The sequence below is a fragment of the Electrona antarctica genome, assembly GCF_951216825.1.
Source record: "Electrona antarctica genome assembly, chromosome: 12".
In the NCBI taxonomy this organism is placed as follows: domain Eukaryota; kingdom Metazoa; phylum Chordata; class Actinopteri; order Myctophiformes; family Myctophidae; genus Electrona; species Electrona antarctica.
The window spans coordinates 45,060,974-45,085,589 of NC_136793.1; the positions used below are offsets into that span (position 1 = coordinate 45,060,974).

The following is a 24,616-nucleotide window of genomic DNA, read 5'->3' on the forward strand; positions in this document are numbered from 1 at the left end:
ATGTAATGTTTTTATTCATATATACATGAATATATTAATCTATAACCAAGAAAGGAGAGAATGTACAATGCAAAACAAAATATCTATATACAAATCAATAAATAAGGACAGAATTGCTGACAGTTCCATATACTACATTGTTTTGTGTGGGGGTTTGTTTGTTTTTTTTGTTTTTTGGGGGGGAAAGTAAAACAAAGATATACTGCCGTTATAAAAAGTTTAAAATCCTTTGTTAAAATGGAAATGGCACCAGAGCACAGTTCAGGACAACCCCAAAAGCAAGCTGGTTCACGGTTTCTTTCTCTTTTACACCCAGCTTTATATGATCAAACTCCCAAAAAGAATATTCAAATTACCATCGCGGTCATTTATTTCAATACAGAGTGCTTTGCTGAATAGCTCACAACACGCCCATCATCAACACGCCCATCGACCTCATACGTAAAGACATGCCTGCATGATAATGAAATTAATTTCAGTTAATGTGCACATAGCAATGTTTATGTTCTCTAAAAAGAAAAAAACTGGCATAAGAATAGTAGCACACTCAAGGTAGTCGTTTCCAAATCATGGCTCAATTAAAGTCGCGTGTGGGGACGTTACCGTCTGGATTCCCCACGGGGTAACAACACTGTCTGAATTTGCATCAACGGGTACTACATTTTTTATTTATTTAGTGTTCTCAGATTATTTTTTTTATTTTTTTTGAGAAAATGTGACAAAACAGTTAACATACAAATATTTTTATATTGATCTCTTTTTCCATTTTTTTTCTCTCTCGGTGTGAAAGGCAGAGGGCACATAAATCAAAGCGAAACCTGCCCTCCCGTTTTTTTTCTTTTTTTTTTTTTGGCACATGAAGGGTAAAGCCACATTGCCTTTTAGCTAGTCCAACAACTACTCATTTATTCTATGTGAGTGAGGATGGGGTTTTACAATATTAAGTCACTATTGACACCGTACTACAGGGAACGAGAAATCAATGAATTGCTCACAGTGATCAACATGTTAATGTGCCAGCCAGTCAGAATAATGACGCACGGGCAGAGTGAATGAGTCAAAGGTGACGCTCACAGTGTTCCAAAACAAACAAACAAAAAAAAACAGCGAAGGCTTAAAGCACGCCACGCAGTGACACAGCCACACACGCAGCAGAGATAGCCTAGCCTCGGTATGGGGGGGGGGGGGGGGGGCATAGATATTTAAAAAAAAAATTGATGCCTCATTGGCCGCTGCAGTTCGTTGGAGCGATGCGTGTCGAAGGAGGGGCGGAAGAAATTTACACTTGGGGAAGTGATTATATACTACTGGCCAATCACAGCGCATCTTTTCCCGGAGACTTATCAGACCCCGAACATGCGCTCTGTGGCGCACGCTCATGCTTCCGCGGGGCTTCGCAAAGGAATCTCGGGGAAAGTTTTGCCCCTCCCTTGAGCACACATACGCTCCAGAGCCGGAAAGGGTGTCTACCTTTATACAGTTGGAGGCCATCGATATTGTCCTTTTCTTTTTGCTGAGGTTTGCGTGATCTGCGCAAAAGGACAGTTAACCCATTTTGGGCGGGAACCCCTTTTGGTGTTTTAAACATTATGTTATAATTTAGCTATTGAAAAATAGCAGATCTACAAGCTCATAGCGCGCCACCGAGTGGCGCGCTACGAGCTTGTAGGTCTGCTATTTTTGAAAAATCGTGAAAATATTTATTTAAAAAAACTGGAGGATTTAGAAGGATTTTTTGAAATTTTGAGGTCAGGCCTAAATGGGTCAAATGATAAGGGACAATATCGGTGGCACCCAACTGTATATGTCTATGGGAGGGGGGGGGGGGGGGGGGGGTAAAGTGTTCGCCGCCTGTTTTTGACCGGCACCCGCCCCCCTCTAGTCTAGACCAGAAACCACACCAGACTGGGGCCAGGCTAGAGAGAGATAGCCAACGACTTTTCCCTGCTGCTGCTGCTCGCCGACATATTGCTTTCACACAACATTCCGCTTGCATCGTCAAGTTGGTTTACTTTGTTCAAATGGATCATGGATGGGAGGAGGCGAACATGCAGATTAAACAAAGACAACATAAAATAAAAAAGGCATACATGGTTGTTGTTGCAGTGCAATATAGGTGACTAGTGTTTTTGTTTACAAAAACAAACCAAAAAAGAATAAAAAAAAACACACACATACACACACACTTTAATCAAGGACAGCACAATGTTCTTTTTTTTTTTTTCTCTCGTTTCCTTTTATGTAATTGTAGTGAGAACAATTTGTTCCTCTCTTGTGGAGTTTGGCAGCTCTATGGGCATTCATCAGGCAGTTATGAACCACAAGGTGCAGAGTTCCTAGACCTATACACATTCCCCATTTTCTTCCTTTTTTTTCTTCCTTCTCCCAGACTTCGGTTTACTTTCCACACTTTTCCAGACCTGCTTAATGACCCCTAATAAACCATAAAGACATTCTTTATAACTACATGGACCCTAATGTCCATATGACTCCATATTCTGGGCATGTCACAATAGGCAAGATCTACCGATCGGATCTGGTATTTTTTTTGACTCAAGAGGTTTGGTACGAAGGGAATTACAGAGCCCCAGGAGGACACAGTCAACAAAGTAAACACTTAAGGTGGTTGCACTCCGGCCGCGTTTTTCGGAAAAAACGATGGAGAAACGCTGCTTTAAAAAAATCAGAATTCGCACCCGGTGTGTGGAGACCTTTAAGCCCTATATTCAGAAAAGTTAAAAAAACAAAACAAATAGCAGATCTAGTTGCTCTATAGAGGGCATGCGCGTGACATCATCATCGTACCCGGAAGTTATGCGGGAACGCCTACTGAGTGGCAAAAAAAATAATACAAACGTTTTGGTCTTGATATGACAGCCCGTACATCCAAACAGAAAAGTCCTACTGTATCTGATTGCATTAAACGGCGTTAAAACTCACTTTGCCACTCACTTTATGCATACCCTCTATTGTCAAAAATAGGTGAGCACTACTTTTTGTAACATTTAGAACATTACAATTTTCCGTCTATAATAACATGCCCGAAATAGGGAGTATAATAGTAATATCATCAATGGCGTGCACAGACATTTAGAGGGGCAGGTGCTCAAGTAAAAAAAAGGGCGTGGAACCGGCCGGTTGCCTTAATAGTGTGAGATTTATAGATTTTGGGGTTTAAATAATATATTAGAAGCTTTTTATCAAGAATTGATCAATGTCACCATGGTCCACATACTGTACAAAAAAAAGTTTTTTTTTGTTTTTCAAAAGGGCACATTGCCAAAAGAGCAGGGGGTGCTCTAGCACCCCTAGTGTCTATCTGTGCACACCACTGAATATCATACTACCCACCCCGAACCGAATGGTCACATCCGCCTTCATTTGAATCCCAAGGTGTATCGACAACGACGACGACGCGCACAACTCTGCACCGTCTCCTGCACAGTGGCGTCAAAAAGACACACATAGCGTCATGTATGTGTCGTCATGTACTCACGACACGTACCGACCGGGGAAAGAAAGAATAAATGCAGTGCTGATGTATAGTTAAGTGCAGTTTGTACGAACTCCTCGTTTAGAAAGATAATAATTAGCAGCACCATATCAGAGCAGAGAAGTTGCAAAAAAAACCACAACAACAAAAAAAAACAATGTACAAAGCAAAAGAGTTACTATATATATATATGATGATTCTATTAACAAAAAAAAAATGCGTATGGTCCATTGGCAAATGAATACACTTCAAAGTGGGTGTTAATTGAAATGATTATATATATATACACACAATTTGCTGCCGTTTTTTTGTTCTCGTCTCGGACGTGAGTGCGGAATCGCCCTCGCGTTTGAGGAAATGGTCACGGCCCGCTCCCAGCCCATTTTGGGCGGGAACCCCTTTTGGTGTTTTAAGCAGTATGTTATACTTTAGCTATTGAAAAAATAGCAGATCTACAAGCTCATAACTCAAATCTTTGCTTCTTGGGGGGAGTCCCTGGAACAACATATTCTCAGATGGGGGTCGGCGGTCAATTACATATAATTTTGGGGGTCTTTGACGTGAAAATGTATGAGAGCGACTGACATAGAAACATGAGTTTTTCAAGGAAACTGTCAGGGTTTAGAAGGCATTTGTAGAATCGTCCTCGGGTCTAAAAACACCACCGAGCGCGTGAGTGACCCTTTACTCAAATCCCAAGGAGATTCCCTGCACTCTCTCGTCTCGGACATGTTTTGTCGCCAGCTGACCAAGGTCATTACCACATATTTTCTGTGTAGTGTAGTGTAATGGTTATGATTAAAAAAACAAAAAAAGAACAAAGGAAAGTGAAAGGAAGAACAGTGGCATGTGAGACTCATCATGGCTGTTCCAAAATGGATTCCGACTCCATTTCATACTCGTTTTCTTTTTTTCCTTTACGCTTGAAATAGCACTGACCACTTTCACTTAACTTGACCTATTTTTGAACATTGGCAGCTAAATCGACCGTAAACTGTTCCGAGCTTTACGATAAGCTCTCGACCCCACGGCGTGCCATGGTTCTGCTCGTCCGCAGTGGGACGCGCCACGGCGTCGGCCCAGTCACCAGACCGACCAGAAGTCCTGGCCTCGCTAGTGTCCCGTCACACCGTGGGCCAACACCGCGGTGGCGCTCCTGTGCACTGGCTTGTTGTTGACACAATGTTAGTGTAAATAATAATAATAATAATAAGTGTTCAGTGTTCCTTTCCCGTCCCGTGACGCGTCGTCACCGTCCCGTCCCGTCGAGCCGTCACGGACGAAAACGCGGAAACTAGTCGGGGGGGGGGGGGGGGGGTGAGAAGGTGGTGAAACGGCAGCTTCTGCTTGAGCTCTCTCTTATCTCTCTGAATGCGGGAGCAACAAACCAGTGTTGAGAAGAAGATCCTTTCTTTTCTCTGTTTTTGAAGTGCGGGGATCTATAGGTCCTCTCGGCGTAGCTCTTAGTAAGCGCTAACTCCTTATATAGCTCCTGGCTTAAAATCCACAGGTAACGGTGTCCTTGGTCCTCGGCATCTTCCCCCAAATACTCTCATCCTTCAGGTTTTTAGTCCGAATCCCAAGGGTGTGTGACGAGGAAAGGCATAGCCAGCACCCCCCCCCCCCCAGCAGATCAACCTGAAGATAAAAGTTCAGTTTCTTTTTAGGGGATTGGGGGGGGGGGGGGGGGGTTGTTGTGGGGATATGGAGGTGGGAGGGGGCGGGTGGGTTGGTTCGCCCACCCTCAGAAGATCCCTTTAGCGATTTTCAGGCCCTTCTGTTTCATGCGAGGCAGCGTGGAACTGGCCACGTTCTTGGCTCGCATGGGCCGGGCCGTGCCTCGCTTCTTCAGCACAAAGTCATAGTTGGCAGTGGAGTTCATGGCATAGAACACGTTGGCGTTGTCCGGGATCCGCAGCTCTGAGAAGCCAGAGGAGAGGTGAGGCAACATGTTAAAAGGCATTGAGACAAGCGGGTTTGACAAATATCCTCGGTTAATGGCAAGGACTATTAACCCATTTTGGACTGAGGTCGGGGGGGGGGGGGGGGGGGGGGGGGGGGGTGTTCCAACACACCCAGGGTGCCGGCCCGATTCCGGCGAGCCGCCCCGCGTCCGAAACGGTTGAGAAATGACAGAGTTACCGTGTGGGGGTCCCTCTACTGTACCCTCTGCTGTACTATACTGGCACACCCGAAATCACCATATATACAGTTAATATGTGCGTGTGTTTGTGTGTGTGTGTGTGTTAGGTGGTGAAAAACAACCATGCTGTTTTCGTGCTCAGACGTTTTGTAATGTCTATGGAAAAAATGCATTGGGAATCATTTCCCTTGGCCTGGCGTCGTCATGAAAGGGGCCGGGACTGCGACGCTCTATAGTCCTTGGGTAATGTAGGGTTGTCAAGGAATGGAGTGTTTACCAATGACTAGGCATGTAACGATATATCGTATATCGATATAAACTGGTGACAATTTAAATCAATTTCCTGTAATTTGCTTGCTAGTTGCTACAGTAGTGAGCAAGAGCATAGTACAGTTGGCATATCTACCTCAGGGTTGATAACAGGGTAAGACTGTTGTTAAAAAACAGGATTTGAGATTTGTGCAGAAGAGAAATGACAGGAAAAAAGTTTCCTGTCATTACAAAAAGGTAGCAAAATACCAAATTACTGCAGTGTGGTACTGTTCAAAATACAATTGAAGCGGAAAGCTCATTTTCCCAGAATATCGTTAGTAACCGCTCTCCAAAACATTCTCTACAACAGGACTTTCTTGTGGTTTGATTGGTGGAATTACTCCTCCGGGAGTTAAAGAACACTACCTTTGTCTTCAGCGATTTTCTGCATCAACTCGTAGTCCTCGGTCTTCTCCCTCTCCAGGTTGTGTTTGATCATGGCCTTCCTGATGACCGCTGGCGTCTTGTCCTGACTGGTCACCTGGACGACGGCATGACAGAAACATTAGGCTTAACGTTGAGAAACGACACGACCTTGCAGTCTTGGGCCAGTTCAAAGTCCCACTGTCTGGGTCAATTAACCTCTGACTCACAGCACTAAAGGCAAAGCAAAATATGTGGCGAGATTTGACTGAGGGACTGCCATCGCGCAAGCTCCAGCTTTTCACCAGAGGAGAAAAACGTTTTTTTTTTGTTAATAGCGCAGGGAGACTCTTCACACACATGTAGCTAGGTGTAATGTTAGAGGCCACAGAAGTGAACCTTTCAAGCCTGTTTTCTCAACTCGCTGTTTCTCTGCAAGACATTACTCTATATAGTCCGGCAGCCAACAGGCTTCTTTTGTTTAAAGCGGGACATTTGGTATATAGCCTTTTTTATTTGCCTAAAATATTGTCTATATATATATACATACATTCATGAATCCACTTGCTGACCGGCTGAAAGTATTGGGCAATATTTTTTATAGGGGTTTCTTGTGACCCTCCCATTAACATCCTATGGCAGGCAAAAATGTCAATTTTATTTTTGCTTTAAGTAGCATGTGACATGTCAAACTAGGGGTTTTTCATGATTCTGAATCCATTCCAAGCATTAGTTTTGCACAAAATACACTTACATGGGCTAAAAGAAACCATAGCCACTTTGCCCAAATGTGCCCAAAATGTGCTGACCGCATCACATTTGTCATGATGTCTATGGCTGTTTTTAGCCCAAGGAGTGTATTTTGTGCAAAACTAATGCTTGGAATGGATTCAGAATCATGAAAACCCCCTAGTTTGACATGTTAAAGCAAAAGGAAAGTTTGCCACTTTTGCCTGCCATAGGATGTTAATGGGAGGGTCACAAGAAACCCATATAAAAAAAAAGACCAATACGTTCAGCCGGTCAGCAAGTGGATTCATGAATGTATGTATATAGACAATATTTTAGGCCAATAAAAAAGACTATATACCACATTTACACCCGCCCACGTCGGCTGCCGGACTAATAAGCCATATCTCCAAAACGGGTGGGTCAAACTGAACAACCAATATGTCAATTTGAAGCTATGATTCCCTGCTTTCATATGACGATATGAAAATAAAATGAAAATTCAAAAAAATCCAATGGCAGTCCCTCAGTCAAATTTGGTCACATATGGTCAAAAGTCACAAACTTGAGATAATTCCTTGCCATAATGGATTCACAAAACTCACATAAGTCTTCAAGTATCATAGCGCGCTACAAGCTTGTAGGTCTGCTATTTTTGAAAAATCGTGAAAATATTTTCATTTAGAAGTTTTTTTTTTTAATTTCGAGGTCAGGCCTAAATGGGTTCAAAATGTGACCGAAACTAAAACGAAAACTATCGGAAGAGAGAGACTATAGGACTAAAAAAACAAACACAAAAACCCTGGCACAAACTCACCAGGATGCTCTTGTAGAGGTTGCCGTTCTCCACGTCCAGACTGACGCGGATGATGCAACAGTCGTCCACCTGCTGGTTGTACAGCGGCAGCGACAGCGTGGAGTAGGTGGACACGGCCGACACCGAGCGCTTGTGGGAGCGCGACGACGACGACGACGTGGTCACGGCCGCCTGGGACGCCTGGGACAGCGGCGTGGACGAGGAGACCGAGGAGGAGGAGGCCGAGGAGGAGCCCGAGGAGCCCCCCGAGGAGCCGCCCGAGCTGCCACCCACCATGCCCCCCGAGGTGTCCAGGGAGGACAGCGACGAGCACTCCCAGAACTGGAGGGGAGGACACAGGAGGAGAGGGGGGTTGGAACGGTGGTGGTCCGTCCTACCGAGGAGGAGGAGTCCCTGCACCACCGGGACACCGCCGCCGCCGCCGCCACTGAGGCACGACGCCGTGTGCAGCTGGTGTGTCCAGATAGTTCAAGAGTTAGTCGCAAAGACATACTGTACATACTGTGTATATTATATATTGTGTGTGTGTGTGTGTGTGTGTGTGTGTGTGTGTGTGTGTGTGTGTGTGTGTGTGTGTGTGTGCGTGCGCGAGACTTTCAGTGGTGGACAGCAACTAAAGTACATTACTAGTACTGTACTTAAGTGCACTTAAGTACTCCTACTGTACTGTACTGTACTTAAATGTACTTAAGTACTGTACAAGTGCAATTTTACTTCTACTCCACTACATCTGAGAGACAAATATTGTGCTTTTACTCCACCACATTTATTTGAAAATCTTTAGTTAAAGGACCACTTCACCACTTTTCAACTTATCTTCATATAATTGGTTCTCACTTATGATAAAATACCACCATTTTTTTCCTACTCAGTCTGTGTCTCATAGGAGGGCTGTGGACAGTTCAGAAACCTGTCCACCAGTGACATCATCGATGGGGAATCCAAGCTAATAGAAACTGCAGGCTTTCTTTTCCTGAAAAGTTGCAATGCAAAAATGGAAGCCATAGTTCTCACGGTAATACAAATCTAAATATATTTTAAAACAAATAAATCTGTCTAACAATGATGTCACTGGTGGACGGGTGTCTGCCCACAGCCCTCCTATGAGACACAGACAGAGTAGAAAAAATGGTGGTGTTTTATCATGAACATTAGTGAGGACCAATTATATGAAGAGATGTTGAAAAGTGGTGAAGTGGTCCTTTAATAGTTACTTTGATCATTGTTACAAAATGTACATAAACACTTCAGCCTTATATACATTTCGGTCATTTGAAAATAGCTAGTAACAGACTAGTTCTACATTGCAGTATTGATACATGCAAGTACTTTTTCCACCACTGAAATCCAACCTACAGTATTACAATATGGTGGTGTATGATGTTTCTTTGAATAGGCCTGGACACAGTTAAGTGGGAAAGTAGAAAAGTATGGAAGAATGAAAGTAAGCTACCGTAGAGGTGGTGTCGGCTACCTGGGCCTCTCTCCCCAAAGCAGAGACTGAATGTTTTACTGAGGGTGTAGAGGTCTAGAAACAGAGGAAAAACAGGGGAGAAAGAGACAGTCAACCCACAGCCCAAAGATAAAGTGTTCAGAATGATAGTAGCTACATGTACGCTGTACAACACAGGGAGGGAACCTTCCCTAAAACATCCGTGACAACGCTCCACACGTCCCAGACTCTTCTCCCTTCATTAAAACACCCAGGACAACGCTCCACACGTCCCAGACTCTTCTCCCTTCTCTAAAACACCCAGGACAACGCTCCACATGACCGGAAGTTCAATGAAATCCATGGCAGCGGATGGAGCCGGCTGGACCGGCTCATGAACAAACACTATTTAGGAACCATTGCTACCTTTTTCAGGAATAAACTAGGGCTAGAACAGAAGTCGAAGTTTTCAGGAGCTTTCATTAGGTCAGGTGGTTTCACCTGACAAAACACATATCACAGGTTGTTTTCTAATAATAACTTGCTTTTCGATGTGCACAGTACATCATTTTATTGAGGCATCTAAACAGCGGCAGGTATCGCTTCGGTCTCTGAGGTAAAAAAAAAAAAGTTTCTTTTTTTTTAATAAGTTGGGGACCCCCCCAAAATAATTTGGCGACCCCCCGAGGGGTCGCGACCCACGGGTTGAGAACCCCTGCTTTAGATAACTCTATAAAATGACAGTGTACTGTAGTATACACATCGAAAAGCAACACAGCAGACGATACTGTGTTATATGTCTTCTTTAAATATTCCTGAACACGACAAAAGGTTTCATGGAACTTCCGGTGCGAGATTTGCCACCAACCAGCGGCATGGCGTCCACTCTGTGTCTTTTCCTTCCATTTTGTTCCTAGCCCAGAAGTAGGAAGAGTCATTTCCAAAATGGCGTTTGTGGCATGGAGCCTATACAAGGTCAAGGTTATTCTAAAGGGAGGAAAGGCCTTCCAGGAAAAGGAAGTAAGACTAATGGGTTTCATGGCTGCGATCTGTCGCCCCGCTTCCTCTTCCTGTTCCCTCACCTTCCTCTCGTGTCCCTCGGGCGAGTCCGACAGGAAGCTGGCGTTGACGTCCTCCAGGTCCGAACCGCTGGAGCTGACCGAGGTGACGCTGAGGGCGTCGCCGCTGTCGCCCCCGCCCCCTCCTCCACCCGATTGGTACGGCCTGTAGTGGGAGTGGTCGAACGACTTGGAGTGATGGGAGCCTGACGCCCCGCCCCCCGAGCCCGCCTCCGTCAGCTGACGACTAGAGAGAGAGAGAGACGTAGAACACGCAGGGGGATACATGAGACGTTGGTTTGCACAATAATAAAAGAAAAAAAATTGTTTGGGCATCTGGTCAGGATGCCTCTCGAGCGTCTCCCTAGGGAGGTCTTCGATGCACGTCCCACTGGGAGGAGACCCCCGGGGCAGACCAAGGCGCAGTTTGGGGGGGGGGGATTACATCGACTCACTGGCCTTGGAACGCCTCGGGAATCGGGATCCCCCAGGAGGAAGTTACTAATGTTGCTCTGGAGAGGGAAGTCTTGAGCTCTCTGGTAGAGCTGTTGCCCCCACGACCCGAATACGGATAAGCGGTTGAAGATGGATGGATGGATGGATGGTGTTTGGGTTAGAGATTCAGCACAAAAGAAGACATGTGATTTCACCCAAGTGTCCATTTGTGTCCGTAGAGAGAAACATTTCTGTCTAACAGAAATTTCTGGCTAATTTGACCGGGCTGAGGTGTGTTTCACGATTTTTTCGTGAAACACACCTTCACGTCGAATTTTATTCGACGTCATGTCTAAAAACGGGTTAACCCATTTAGACCTGAGGATGATTCTAAAAAAAAATCTGAAAAAGTCTATGTCAGTCGTTCTCAAACATTTTCATGTCAAGGACCCCCAAAAATATTGGCCGCCGACCCCCAACTGAAAACAGGGGCAAAGATTTTAGTTAAAAAAAACGTTCGCTCTGAAAGTATATTCAAAAGATTTTCGCCACATTTTCACAATTTTCCGAAAATAGCAGACCTACAAGCTCTTAGCGCGGCACTCGGTGCCGCGCTACGAGCTTGTAGATCTGCTATTTTTCAATAGCTAAAGTATAACACAATGCTTAAAACACGGGTTTAATGACCACGTGACACTTACTCGCTCCAGCGTTTCATGATGCCTCCGTTCTTCTTGGCCCGCAGGGTGTTGCTGGCCGACTCCGACAGAGGCTCGATCTCACACGACAGATTGTAGCTGTGGGAACAATTGGGGTGACTTTTTAGCAGATATTCTGTAAGGCCTCACTCACACCTATAAGACACACTTGTTGTCCTGTGTGTTTCTGTGTGTCATGGCCGCCTCAATGCATTTCCAATGGGAGTCACATGGGTTTCAAAGCAAAGCAAAGCAAAGTTACTATATTTACCCAGGGTATCTGGGCTAAGCTCAAGAACTTGTTTCCAGCCAGGCCCTGCTCATAGAACATTTCATGGTAGTGGTTCAATGCCTTGCTCAAGGGCACTTGACACAGCGGTGGTCATTTTAACATTTCCTGGGCCTGGCATCGTCATGAAAGGGGGCGGGACTTCGAGGCTCTATACCTCGCGCTGTCAAGTCTGTTCTCTCTTTAGAAGCGTTGGTGAAGTCAGAAACCGATGTAGATTCAGAGAGAATAGACAGTTTTGTCGACCCGTAAGCAAGAAAGTGAACGGCTGCGCGCATGCATGCCGAAAAAAAACATGCGTCCTGGGCACTACACTGTAGGTCAGGGGTATCAACTAGATTAGGCCGGGGGCCACAACTGTAGAATGATTGTGTGTGTGGGGGGGGGGTTCTCAAAATGCATTTTGAAACACAAAGATTTATGTAACACACACACACACACACACACACACACACACACACACACACACACACACACACACACACACACACACACACACACACACACACACACACACACACACACACACACACACACACCTATTTTTTACAGTCTATGACACACACACACAGTGTCATTATGATAATCTCACACTTCATAACACACCATACCTGTAACTTTCATTAGCTCTCTCCAAAAAAGAAAAAAGAAAGAAAAAAGAAAATCATTTTTTTCCACTAGGGGACGCCAGTTGTATACCCCTGCTGTAGGTGTTAAAACTAAGACTATATATATATTTTTTTTTCTTAGGGAGGGTCTAGTGGAGAAGAGATCCGGTAGAGAATTGTGTGAGCTTGTAGATCTACTATTTTCAGCATGCAACCAAGTGTACAAATCAGAACTGACCTCTCTGCCCGGAGAGATTCTCCACCCCGGGGGAGAACTACTCTAAAAGACACTGGGACATGGGGAGAACATGAACTGACCTCTCTGCCTCGGTGAGTTTCTCCACCCCGGAGGAGAACCACTCTAAAATACACTGGGACATGGGGAGAACATGAACTGACCTCTCTGCCTCGGTGAGTTTCTCCACCCCGGAGGAGAACCACTCTAAAAGACACTGGGACATGGGGAGAACATGAACTGACCTCTCTGCCTCGGTGAGTTTCTCCACCCCGGAGGAGAACCACTCTAAAAGACACTGGGACATGGGGAGAACATGAACTGACCTCTCTGCCTCGGTGAGTTTCTCCACCCTGGGGGAGAACCACTCTAAAAGACACTGGGACATGGGGAGAACATGAACTGACCTCTCTGCCTCGGTGAGTTTCTCCACCCCGGAGGAGAACCACTCTAAAAGACACTGGGACATGGGGAGAACATGAACTGACCTCTCTGCCTCGGTGAGTTTCTCCACCCCGGAGGAGAACCACTCTCTGAAGTGGCTGTCCTGAGTGAAGCTGTAGTTGTTGGACGCCAGCTGCAGCAACTTGATCTGTGCTATCACCTCGAACTCCTGCAGAGGGCAGCAGAGGATACACATTACAGACGTTTTGTTCTACTCAGAGTGGTGGTCCTCAACCTTTAAAGGCCGTGACCCCCCCAAAGTAATCATATTTGAACTGGAGACCCCCCAAAATAATCATATTTGAACTGGAGACCCCCCAAAATAATCATATTTGAAATGGGGACCCCCCAAAATAATCATATTTGAAATGGGGACCCCCCAAAATAATCATATTTGAACTGGGGACCCCCCAAAATAATCATATTTGAACTGGAGACCCCCAAAATAATCATATTTGAAATGGGGACCCCCCCAAAATAATCATATTTGAACTGGAGACCCCCCAAAATAATCATATTTGAAATGGGGACCCCCCAAACTAATCATATTTGAACTGGGGAGCCCCCAAAATAATCATATTTGAACTCGAGACCGCCCAAAATAATCATATTTGAACTGGAGACCGCCCAAAATAATCATATTTGAACTCTAGACCCCCCAAAGTAATCTTGTACTTGGAAGAGTTGAGGCATTCAATTTAGTTTGACTAGGTTCCACAGATAACTGTTAGCATCATGTTATGCTTTAGCTATTGAAAAATAGCAGATCTACAAGCTCGTAGCGCGCCACCGAGTGGCGCGCTACGAGCTTGTAGGTCTGCTATTTTTGAAAAGTCGAAGAACGACTGACATAGAAACATAGCTTTTTCAGAAAACTGTCAGGATGTAGAAGACATTTTTAGAATCTGACCTCAGGTCAAAATGGGTTAAAGCAACAGAAGCTGAACAAACGTACCTTTCGTCTCTTCTCAAAGTTAATCAGGCCACCCTGCAAGACAGAACGGCAGACAAATGTTAGGCGTGCAATGTTTTAAATACCAGTGTTGTTTTTGGCAGCACATTTTGATTTTAGTTCTCATTTAGTCACCTGGAATGTTTTGGTGTTAAGTCTAGATTTAGTCGACTAAATATCATACAATTTAGTCGACTCAATCTACAGTTGAACAAAATGTATTTTGATGCCGTCGCGATGACGGTTTTTTTCACTTGCTGAAAATAGCCGATCTACAAGCCTACAACGCGTCGCAGCGCGACAGACAGACAGACAGACACGACTAGCCTCCATGGTCGTTAAAATTATGAATGAATTGCATTTTTTGCAGTGCTTTTCTAAGCACTCAAAGCGCTTTACAATGGTTCATTCATTCGTACATTGGGAGGTGAAGGGGGGGGGGGAGGAAAAGTCGACGCCAGCGTCCGCACTTCCCACATACCAATGGTGGCGAGCTCGCAGCGAGCGACTCGTGTTTGTTCAGTGTCTTGCCCGAGGGCACTTCGACATGACTGTGGACGGGAGGAGCCGGGATTCGAACCGTCGAACCCAGGGATCATTGGACGACCCGCTCTACCTCCAGGGCCCACAGCCCCGCCGCCCAGAACGCCATCATTGTCATTATTTCTAAAACGTGTCTTACCTCAGAGTAATCCTTCATAGCCGTGTCCATCATGACCAGGTCAGTGAGGAAGGTCCCCAGGTAAGGAATGGTACCCTGCATCACTCCCTGGGAACAAGAGTTAAATAACCCATTTTGGGGCGGGAACCCCTTTTAGTGTTTTAAACATTAGGTTATAATTTAGCTATTGAAAAATAGCAGATCTACAAGCTCATAGCGCGCCACTTGTAGGTCTGCTATTTTTGAAAAATCGTTAAAATGTGCCTCAAATCTTTCAGAAAATTGTCATGATTTAGACAACTTTTTTTCTTTTTTTTGACATCAGGCCTGAATGGGTTAATGATAAAACCACATCAACTCCATTATTGCCACTAGGTGGTAGCATAAGCACACCTTCGTTTTAATTTATACGATATATGATCCAAAAAGCGTTCATATTTTGTGGGAGAGACGGATGAGGAGCAGAAATGAAGCGCCAGTATATCGATCCGTTCAACACCACGGAGAGCGCCCTGGATTAGGAGAGACGAGTCATTCTTTCCGCCGCGCTAACGGCTAAGTCAATGGTAAGCTAACAATTGCCTAGAGTGTACCATACGGTAGCCGAAAGGCGAACTGACAAATAAAAAAAAGGAAAAAATTCAGAATATTCTTATCTCGCCCCGTATCATTGAGGATGCGCTAAGACGTGTGAGGACGTCGGATGTACGCGTCGATTGGGACCCCTAGGACGTGTAGCGACGTCCTATGTACGGAAACGGTTAAACATTGTTATAATTTTGCTATTGAAAAATAGCAGATCTACAAGCTCATAGTGCGCCACTCGGTGGCGAGCTATGAGCTTGTAGGTCTGCTATTTTTGAAAAATCGTGAAAATTGGAATATATATTTTTTCAGAACGAATGTTTTTAACTCAAATCTTTGCTTCTGGGGGGGTCCCTGGAACAACATATTTTCAGATGGGGGTCGGAGGCCAATTACATATAATTTTTGAGGTCCTTGACATGAAATATTGAGCACCACTGATATAGAAACATATTTATTTCAGAAAACAGCAGCAGTGTTAAGCAAATCATTTTTAGTGTCTGGGAAAGTCTGACAAGTGGATAAAAAAAAATGTGAGTGACCCTTAACCCATTTCTGGCGGGAACCCCTTTTGGTGTTTTAAGCATTCTGTTCTACTTTAGCTATTGAAAAAATAGCAGATCTACAAGCTCATAGCGCGCCACCGAGTGCCACACTACGAGCTTGTAGATCTGCTATTTTTGAAATATGTGGCGCAAATCTTTGAATATATATTCATATATATATAGAGCGAACGTTTTTACTCAAATCGTTGCTTCTGGGGACGTCCCTGGAACAACATATTTTCCGCGGCCAAATACAGATAATTCTGGGGATCCTTGACATGAAATATTGAGCACCACTGATATAGAAACACAACACAGAAAACTGTCATGATTTAGAAGACATTTTTTAAATTTCTCACAAAATAGCTCCAGGGAAGTTGCTCATTGGCCAGCAGTAAACGGACAAGAGAATCAGAGAATCCCAGGATAATTATTATCATTATGAATTATTTGTTTATTTCTCATCTATATTAGTTATAGACTCTATATTGTTTGATTATTTTGTATGATGATGATGTACGTTTGGCAGCAAGGAAAAGAAAAAAAAAGAAGGTGCATATTGTAAACTGAAACGTAAAGCATTTTGTTTTGTTCATGACTGTATGGCACTCTGAATAAAAAGATTATAAAAAATCACACCTGTGTGAACTGAGTGGTGTAAGGTCTTATATAGACTGATCAGCTGTGGTCTGACGTAATGTCTGACGTAATGAAATCACACCCGTGTGAACTGGGTGACCATAGCAACCATGCTCATTTTTTGGTACGAACAGACAGACAGACAAACACCACTCAAAAAAAAAAAAGAGAATCCCAGGACATACAGCTGTTTGAATGAAAATGAACGCATGCACAGGCGGCAGCCACCCCTGGATAGACATGGTAATAATAATAATAATAATAATAAACAATATTATTAATACAAAAATCACACACTCACCAGTTCCCTCTGCTGTTGGTGCCTCCTCTGAGCTCGCTTGGGGTTTAACTCCAGAGTGGCGAATTTAGAAGTGCCCTCCTACACACACACACACACACACACACACACACACACACACACACACACACACACACACACACACACACACACACACACACACACACACACACACACACACACACACACACACACACACACACACACACACACACACACACACACACACACACACACACACACACACACACACACACACACACAAGGATACAGAGACATTAGAGAACGCACACAAGCAACCCTTCTTAACATTTTCATATACCGACCCATATATGTACATTTCTGAGACACAGATCAAACAATAATGTTTAACTATCACTTGTGCCCAATAAAACAAGACATGTTACCCATGGACATTAACCCGTTAAGACCCGAGGCCGATCTCTAAAAATGTCTTCTACATCCTGACAGTTTTCTGAAAAAACTGTCAGTTTCTATATCACTGTGGACGCTCAAAATTATTGTATGAATTTGGCCCCCGACCCCCAACTCAAAATATGTCGTTCCAGACAGGGACCTCCCAGAAGCAAGGATTTGAGAGTAAAAAAATGATTGCTTTGACAAATATACATATTCAAAGATTTGCAAAACCTTTCATGATTTGTAAAAAAAAAAAAAAAAAAGCAGATCTATGAGCTTGTATATCTGCTATTTTAGATAAATGAACATCATATTGATTAGTGTCTGCTAAATGCCTAAATTGTAAATTGCAACTTGAAAAGGAATTAAAATAAAATGCATACATGATGCATGTATTGTGTTCTGTTAAACAAGGGTCACACTGCACTGCACTTCTGTGTAAAAAGTGATCCGTTTGTAGTGGAAAATGTTGATTGTAATGATGAGATGATTGTTACCGAGTCCTGCTGAAGTTCTTGAAGCGGTATTGAAGCTGGGAGATAATAAGGCCTGCTCTGGACAATATAACAGTGGAAGATCTCAAACTTGCCTGTAGGACACTGTGCCCAGGGCTGGACTGGCCATAGGACTACCGGGCATATTCCCGGTGGGCCGCGCCCCTAGGGGGCCGCGCTGAAGAAGAAAAAAATGACAGGCAGGCAGGCCAATAGGCGGCAGGCCACCAGGAAAGGTCCGGGCATGCTGCCATTCCGCCAGTGCCATCATGATAATTTCACTACTTGTAGCAGTGAGTGACAAATAAACCATCTTCTATTCTTGATTCCTTTTGCCAGCATTCTTGTGAGAGCAACAAAGGGTTGTGTAGTTGTCTGTTGGTTTGTATCATTTATGTTGTTCTGTAAAAGTGTTGGTATTAGGGCTTGTTTTTTGTGTGTGCCTCGACGGAACGGGCGGTATAGTTTCTGCTATCATGCGCGCTGGTTGTGGTGGGCTGGTCTGGGCCAAATTGGCGCGAAAATGACCGAATTTTTGTCCCAGTCCAGCCCCGACTGTGCCCTCTGGTGGCCATGCGTTTTAGAGGGTTTTTTACCCGTTTCCATGCTCTATGTGGTACTTGTGCCGGTCATTAAAGACAAAGTGGGTAAGGTAAACAGTTCAGATAATTATAGGCCAATAGCCCTGGCCAGTGTTATCTCCAAAGTACTTGAGACAATTCTACTGAGTAGATTAGAGAGGTCAATTTTGTCTGTTGATAATCAATTTGGTTTTTAAAAGAAAACATGGCACTGATTTGTGTATTTTTGCTCTCAAAAGAGATTTTAGATAAATATGGTAGGCAGAACTCTACAATGTTTGTATCTTTCATTGATGCATCCCGGGCATTTGATCGCATTAATCATGAAAAGCTGTGTTCTGGTATGCTCACCAGACGATGAGTGCAAAATGGGGGAAGTCAATGTCTGCTCCCTTTCATGTGACCAATGGTGTCCGTCAGGGAGGAATTTTATCTCCTTTTCTTTTTAATGTTTACATGAATAACTTATCATTGTCTTTAAATGCTTGTGGTATGGGGTGTAGGGTTGGTGACTGATGTATGCGGATGATTTGGTCATCTTCAGTCCGTATAGTGCTGGTCTCCAACAGCTTCTGGGCGTATGCTCACAGTATGGTCTTATTTTAATATAAAATACAACGCTAAGAAAAGTAAAATAATGATTATCCGAAGTAGGGAAGACAGACATTCAGTCTTTCCTGACTTCCATCTGGCTGGCACTGCTCTTAGTGTGCGCAGCGAGATCACTTATTTGGGCCACATCATCTCTGATGATCTCTCGGATGACGAGGCCGTCTATAGACTGCGACGGACGCTGTATGCCCAAGCAAACATGCTGTGTCGCAAATGTAGCATGTGCTCGGTACCTGTGAAGATATCGCTCTTCAGATCCTTCTGTACGGCGCTGTATACTGCACACCTATGGTGCCGCTATAGAGCGTCGCAGTCCCGCCCCCTACCATGGACCAGGAAATGAATCCCAATGCATTTTTTCCATAGACATTTCAAAAAGTATTTATTTAAAGACGGTTACGCCGCGGACAAAGCCAGCTCGAGTCGTGACAACTCATGACAACACAAACAATATTTTGGACCAAACAAATAATTACAAAGAAGAAAAACAACAAAAAAAGTGTTGTAACCTGCCGTTTTTTTCTTCTTTCTAATTATTTGTTCGGCTCGGTTTGTTGTCATGATTTGTCACGACTCGAGTTGGCTTTGTCCGCGGCGTAAACGTCTTTAAATAAATACTTTCTGAAATGTCTGAGGAAAATGAACGGAGAATCATTTCCTGGTCCATGGTAGGGGGCGGGACTGCGACGCTCTATAGACAAAGCAGCATCAGACGACTCACAGTGGCCTACAGTATGATGACTGGATGAGGCTGCTGCTGAGAGTGCCAATAAGCTCCAGTGCTAGCCAGATGTTTGTTAGTGTCGGGGGTACCTACTGTACCTACTCTGCTGTACAACGTAACCTTGTGTACAAGGTTCATGTGTAAGGCATCAGAGTCAATACACGACATCATCGCTGTAATAACGGACCCTACTCAGGTTCTCATTGAGATTGTGGAACCACTGGCGCACATGTCAGAAACTGAACAGTGTGCGATATGTGCATTTTATTTATTTGTATTGTTCTATTTCCTGTTATATTGTATTGCTTGTGATATGGATCTTCCTGGGCCTGAAATAAAGATTGATTGATTGATTGATTCCATGTTCTCCGGTTCGTGTCCTCGACAACTTGGCCGTGAAAAGTGACCGGTGGTGATCGCTATGTGGGACAATGTGTGTTGCAGTGTTGTTTTTGGCAGCACATTTCTATTTTAGTTTTAGTCATAGTCTTTGGAATTAAACTTCATTTCGATTTAGTCACATTTTAGTCACCTGGAATGTTTTAGTGTTGGTCTAGTTTTAGTCGACTAAAGCTACAGTTGATTTAGTCGACTAAAAGGTATTTTGTTGCTGAAAATAGCCGATCTAGCTATTAGAGCTTGTAGATCGGCTATTTTCAGCATGCAACCAAGTGTAAAATTACTTGTCTTTTATTTATACTGGATCTCTTGTCCACTATAGTCCCTTCCTAACATTTTACTCTAGTTTTTTATTTGTTGATGGAATTTTCAACATATGTAGTCTTAGTCATCATAGCGTAGTTTTCATTTAGTTTCCATTCCGTTTGTCAGTGAAAAAAAGTCGACGAAAACACTGGTGTGTGTTGGGGAAACCTGTACTTGAACCACTTAACAGCTGGAACCTGACCATACATACATAGTACCCAAAGTAAAATAAATAAATAAATAAATACAATAAAAGCTTGAAATCTTTTATTTTATACTTGATGTACTCAAGTCAAGTAAATCAAAAGTTTACTGGAACACAGCAATGTTTTAAGTAAACGTACGACACACATAGTTGCGTTCTTCCTCCACTGGCTTTGTGCACAGCGTCGTCAGGCCCAGCTGTGGAGCTCATGTTACGTGTGTGTGGGGGGGGTGCATGAAGATGAAGAAGCCCCTCTTGGTTGTTGCAGGATTGTGAAGAATATTCAGCCGGAAACCAATCAGCACTGGGTATACTTTCCGAGTTCAACTCAACAGTTTTTCTGCTTTCTCTTCGGTGTCGTTATACAGTATAATAGAAGTGGAAGGATTGTGTGAGCTGTATTGAAGTGGTCTGGGGGCGGTATGGTGATCTGCTATGCCAGGGGTTCTCAACCTTTTTGGCCGGGGACCCCCGAAAATGCTTTGGCAACGTCTCGGGACCCCCGCCCCGCCCCCTCCCGACCCCCAATATAAATTGACTGCTACAATAACCTTAATAATAGAGACAATACACCATAAATAAATACTGAAACCATAATCATTAGGGAAGGTGTATGCATGGACTATGTGTACTATATGTAAACTCTTCATTTCCACTTTACAGCCATTCAGTTGCAAAAAAAACAAAAAACGAAAAGAAAAAGAAACCTTTCTTTTTTCTTTTTATAATTTGGGGACCCCTCGAGGGGTCGCGACCCATGGGTAGAGAACCCCTGTGCTATGCCATATCCCTGTACAGTAATTGTCCTAGCCACAATGACAAGTCAGTATAATCATATAATGGTGATCAATATTTTGATGTAGAACAAGAACTAAGCGGAGCTCGCAACTCACATTTGAATGATTAAAAAAAATGAAATCTTTGCGACGGAACAGCACAGGTATTACGTTTTTGTTGAAGCCCCACGATCCAAAAAGAATGCAATTTAATTCCCATACTTCAGTTCCAAGCACCGGCGTGTAGGAACCCTGATCCAAAGCAAGAGACGGGGCGATGATTCTAAATAAACTCCACCTAAAGAATAATCCATTGTGAAGTGAAGTGAAGTGCAGAAGGAGAACTTCTGCTGCTGTGAAGTGAACTGAATTAGCACATTCCCTGTAGACTCCATCAAAGAGAATGGAATCTATAGCCGTCTCTGATCTGGAGAGAATGAAGTGCAATACCTGCCTGAAGAAAATAAAACCCAGTTTGAAATATGTATGATATAACTGTTGTATGCAAGATTTGTTCTCTGCATTTGACCCATCTCTTGGCGCAGCGGTGAGCCGCAGCGGTGAGCCGCAGCTGTGCCGCGCTCGGGAATCATTTGTAGTTGATCTAACTAACCCCCCAATCCAACCCTTGATGCTGCAGTGCCAAGCCAAGATAGGCATTGCGTCCCATTTTTTACAGTCTTTGGGATATTCCTTCCACGTCACACTCCTTGATTATACCAGGGGTTCTCAACGTTTTTGGCTGGGGAGGGGACCCCCCCAGCACCACCCCCCCCCCCCCCCCCCCCCCCCTATACAAATTGACCTCTACAATAACCTTAATAATAGAGAAAATACACCATAAATAAATACTGAAACCAGATATAATCATTAAGGAAAGTTGATGTGTACTATAATGTAAACTCTCAATTTCCATTTTCCAGCCATTATTAGTTGCAAAAACAATAAAACAATAAAGCCCCCCAAAATAATTTCGGGAACCCCTGAGGGGTCGCGACACACAGGTTGAGAGAACCCCTGGATTAAAGGTTGAATATTAAATGCTGATACTGTAGCATGTCGTGTTTAAAAATAAAAATAATAATCTGTTCAGCTGTCATCGCGTCCCTGAACACACTTCCGGTACATTTATTGTGCTCAGTCAGCAACTAACGTGGTTTGAATGGGCTCTATGCATGCGTGCCATTTTGGAAGGACCTTGGGCCTATTTCCCTACTTCCTTCACAGGTGTTACCGATGATGCTAATGAAGGCTCTGTTCCATTATGGTCAAACAGAGTCTAGGGTGCTGCTGTTGTTGCATGTTGACTCACTGGAAACACTCTTCCACACCAGTGGGTCTCACTAAAGTGTTCTTGAGTGGGTTCCAACTTCTTACAGACTTACACACCCTGCACGGGTGTGTAAGTCTGAGTGTACATTGGAACCAAATGGACCCCATAAGCGTCCATTTGGTTACAGAGGGGGGGGGGGGGGGGGGGGGGGGGGTTGAGAACCAAGTTTGAGAACCACTGCACACTAAATGGAACAGAGCCTTAATTAGCATCATCGGTAGCACCTGTGAGGGAAGTAGGGAAATGGCGTGGAAGTAGGAAGAGTTATTCTGCATGCACACAGAGGAAAAAGCTCTATCAACTGCTCAACACCCAGCCATGGAACATTGAGTGATATAGCTCCATGTTGTATCCCAACAGGACACACCATGTTCCTAAACACGGTGCAGGATGTTTTTTCTTTGCTCAGTTATGCATTTTGTTCATTCGGGCCCAACTGAAGTGCAGCTGTGCTCTGATAGATATGAGGATATGTGCTGCAATGATGACGGGTCATATTACGTAGTACGTTTCCTCTTATCCGTTGCACTTTCAAGAGTTAGATTTTTAGATAACGCACGCAGGGCGATTGATTATTTGTTTGTTTATTTGTTTGCTCGGAAAACAGGAGCTCCTCCCGACACAACGGGACGGAGCGGGAGGGCTGGTCGGAATCAATGATCTGATCCCAAACTTTCCCAAAAGAGAAATTTGACGTTGGCCCGTTTCTAGTGAAAACAGCAGATCTACAAGCTTGCGACGCCGTCGCTTCACGCCGCGTTGAGAGCTTCTTAGATTTTTCTTTGATCTCTTCTTAATGACTGAAACATTTCATTGCATGTTGTGTTTAATTCATGAAAGTTTTAGCTTTTTTGGGAAAGTTTTTTTTTTGTCCTTTGAAATAATAAAATAATTAAAAACAAAAAATTAAAAGACCCATAAAAAGTTGTCCATGACCCACGAATGGGTCCCGAACCAGTGTTGAACTAGTGTCGTAAAGTGAAGGCCTACTCATACTCCAGTTCTCGGTGAAGAGGTGACCACCGAAACGGTGGTTAGTAAAAACAGAGAGCTGTGTTGTGTGAGCGGCGACCACCGCGTCTCAGTGACGTCATGTTGTAGTCCTAGTAAAAACAGAGCTGTGTTGTGTGAGCGGTGACCACCGCGTCTCAGTGACGTCATGTTGTAGTTTTAGTAAAAACAGAGCTGTGTTGTGTGAGCGGTGACCACCGCGTCTCAGTGACGTCATGTTGTAGTCCTAGTAAAAACAGAGAGATGTGTTGTGTGGGCGGGGTCCACCAGTGACGTCATGTTGTAGTTTTCGGAGCTCACCTTATCACCGAAAACTGGACTATGAATAGGCCTTGAGGGGTTCACAGATCCTATCTAAAAAGTTAATGTCAAAGGAAAGTTCCATGAAATAATGGGACTACTTTTATTTGTATATTAAAGGATGGTTGCATTAACAATTTGTAATTGTAATACATTACAGATGATATAATCACTATTGTCAACAGAATGTGGAGGGGTGTTGTCGTCCATTTGGGGTAATTTTTGACTGCTAGTTGTGTTTTGTTCTTTGTTTGTTTTTTTCTTGTCTTTTTCTTTTGTGTAAGTCATGTGTATTTGTAAAAATCATTAAAACTTTGATGACAAAAATATATATATATATATATATATATATATACTAGAATTTCGCGGGCCTTCGGCCCGCTCATCCCAGAGTTGCGTTGCCCCGCGTTGCGATACAGAAGTCCACAGATACAGAAGTGCACAGTGACACGCGTTGTATGCAGCTGTTTTGTGTTGCAGCGCGCGTGTAGTGTTGTTGTTGTTATCCATATATGCGCCTCGGTTCGTCCCGTTTGTTCCACGCCAGGTGTCGACGCAGTCGTTGGCGCAAATTTCTTATTATTTTAACTGTGTATGTAATCGCGGCTAGTAGCACACATTTTTGTTTAGGAGCACGATGAAAAGTTATCAAATAATGTGTTTGAGGGCCCTCCTATATACAGCTTTAGTCCCCACACGTCTCAATATTTGCCATTGAC

At 43.9% G+C, this 24,616-nt stretch overlaps 1 protein-coding gene across 9 annotated transcripts in view; it reads right to left on the bottom strand.

Annotated features, from left to right (window-relative positions):
- Nucleotides 1-5,164: 5,164 nt before the first annotated feature.
- Nucleotides 5,165-24,616, bottom strand: part of LOC306933568 (ral guanine nucleotide dissociation stimulator-like) — an 82,620-nt gene continuing 63,168 nt past the window's right edge. For 5 of the 9 annotated variants that reach the window (XM_079515835.1, XM_079515832.1, XM_079515830.1 and 2 more), the window contains exons 9-18: nucleotides 16,740-16,817; nucleotides 14,691-14,777; nucleotides 14,012-14,044; nucleotides 13,101-13,225; nucleotides 11,484-11,579; nucleotides 10,372-10,594; nucleotides 9,311-9,385; nucleotides 7,858-8,307; nucleotides 6,315-6,429; nucleotides 5,165-5,413 (exon numbers count right to left, since the gene is read on the bottom strand). In XM_079515835.1, coding sequence (XP_079371961.1) covers nucleotides 5,238-5,413; nucleotides 6,315-6,429; nucleotides 7,858-8,307; nucleotides 9,311-9,385; nucleotides 10,372-10,594; nucleotides 11,484-11,579; nucleotides 13,101-13,225; nucleotides 14,012-14,044; nucleotides 14,691-14,777; nucleotides 16,740-16,817 — 1,458 coding nt within the window. In that variant the 3' untranslated portion in view covers nucleotides 5,165-5,237. The remainder of the gene's footprint in view (nucleotides 5,414-6,314; nucleotides 6,430-7,857; nucleotides 8,308-9,310; nucleotides 9,386-10,371; nucleotides 10,595-11,483; nucleotides 11,580-13,100; nucleotides 13,226-14,011; nucleotides 14,045-14,690; nucleotides 14,778-16,739; nucleotides 16,818-24,616) is intronic. The other 4 variants (XM_079515834.1, XM_079515833.1, XM_079515836.1 and 1 more) reach the window with 3 other exon arrangements.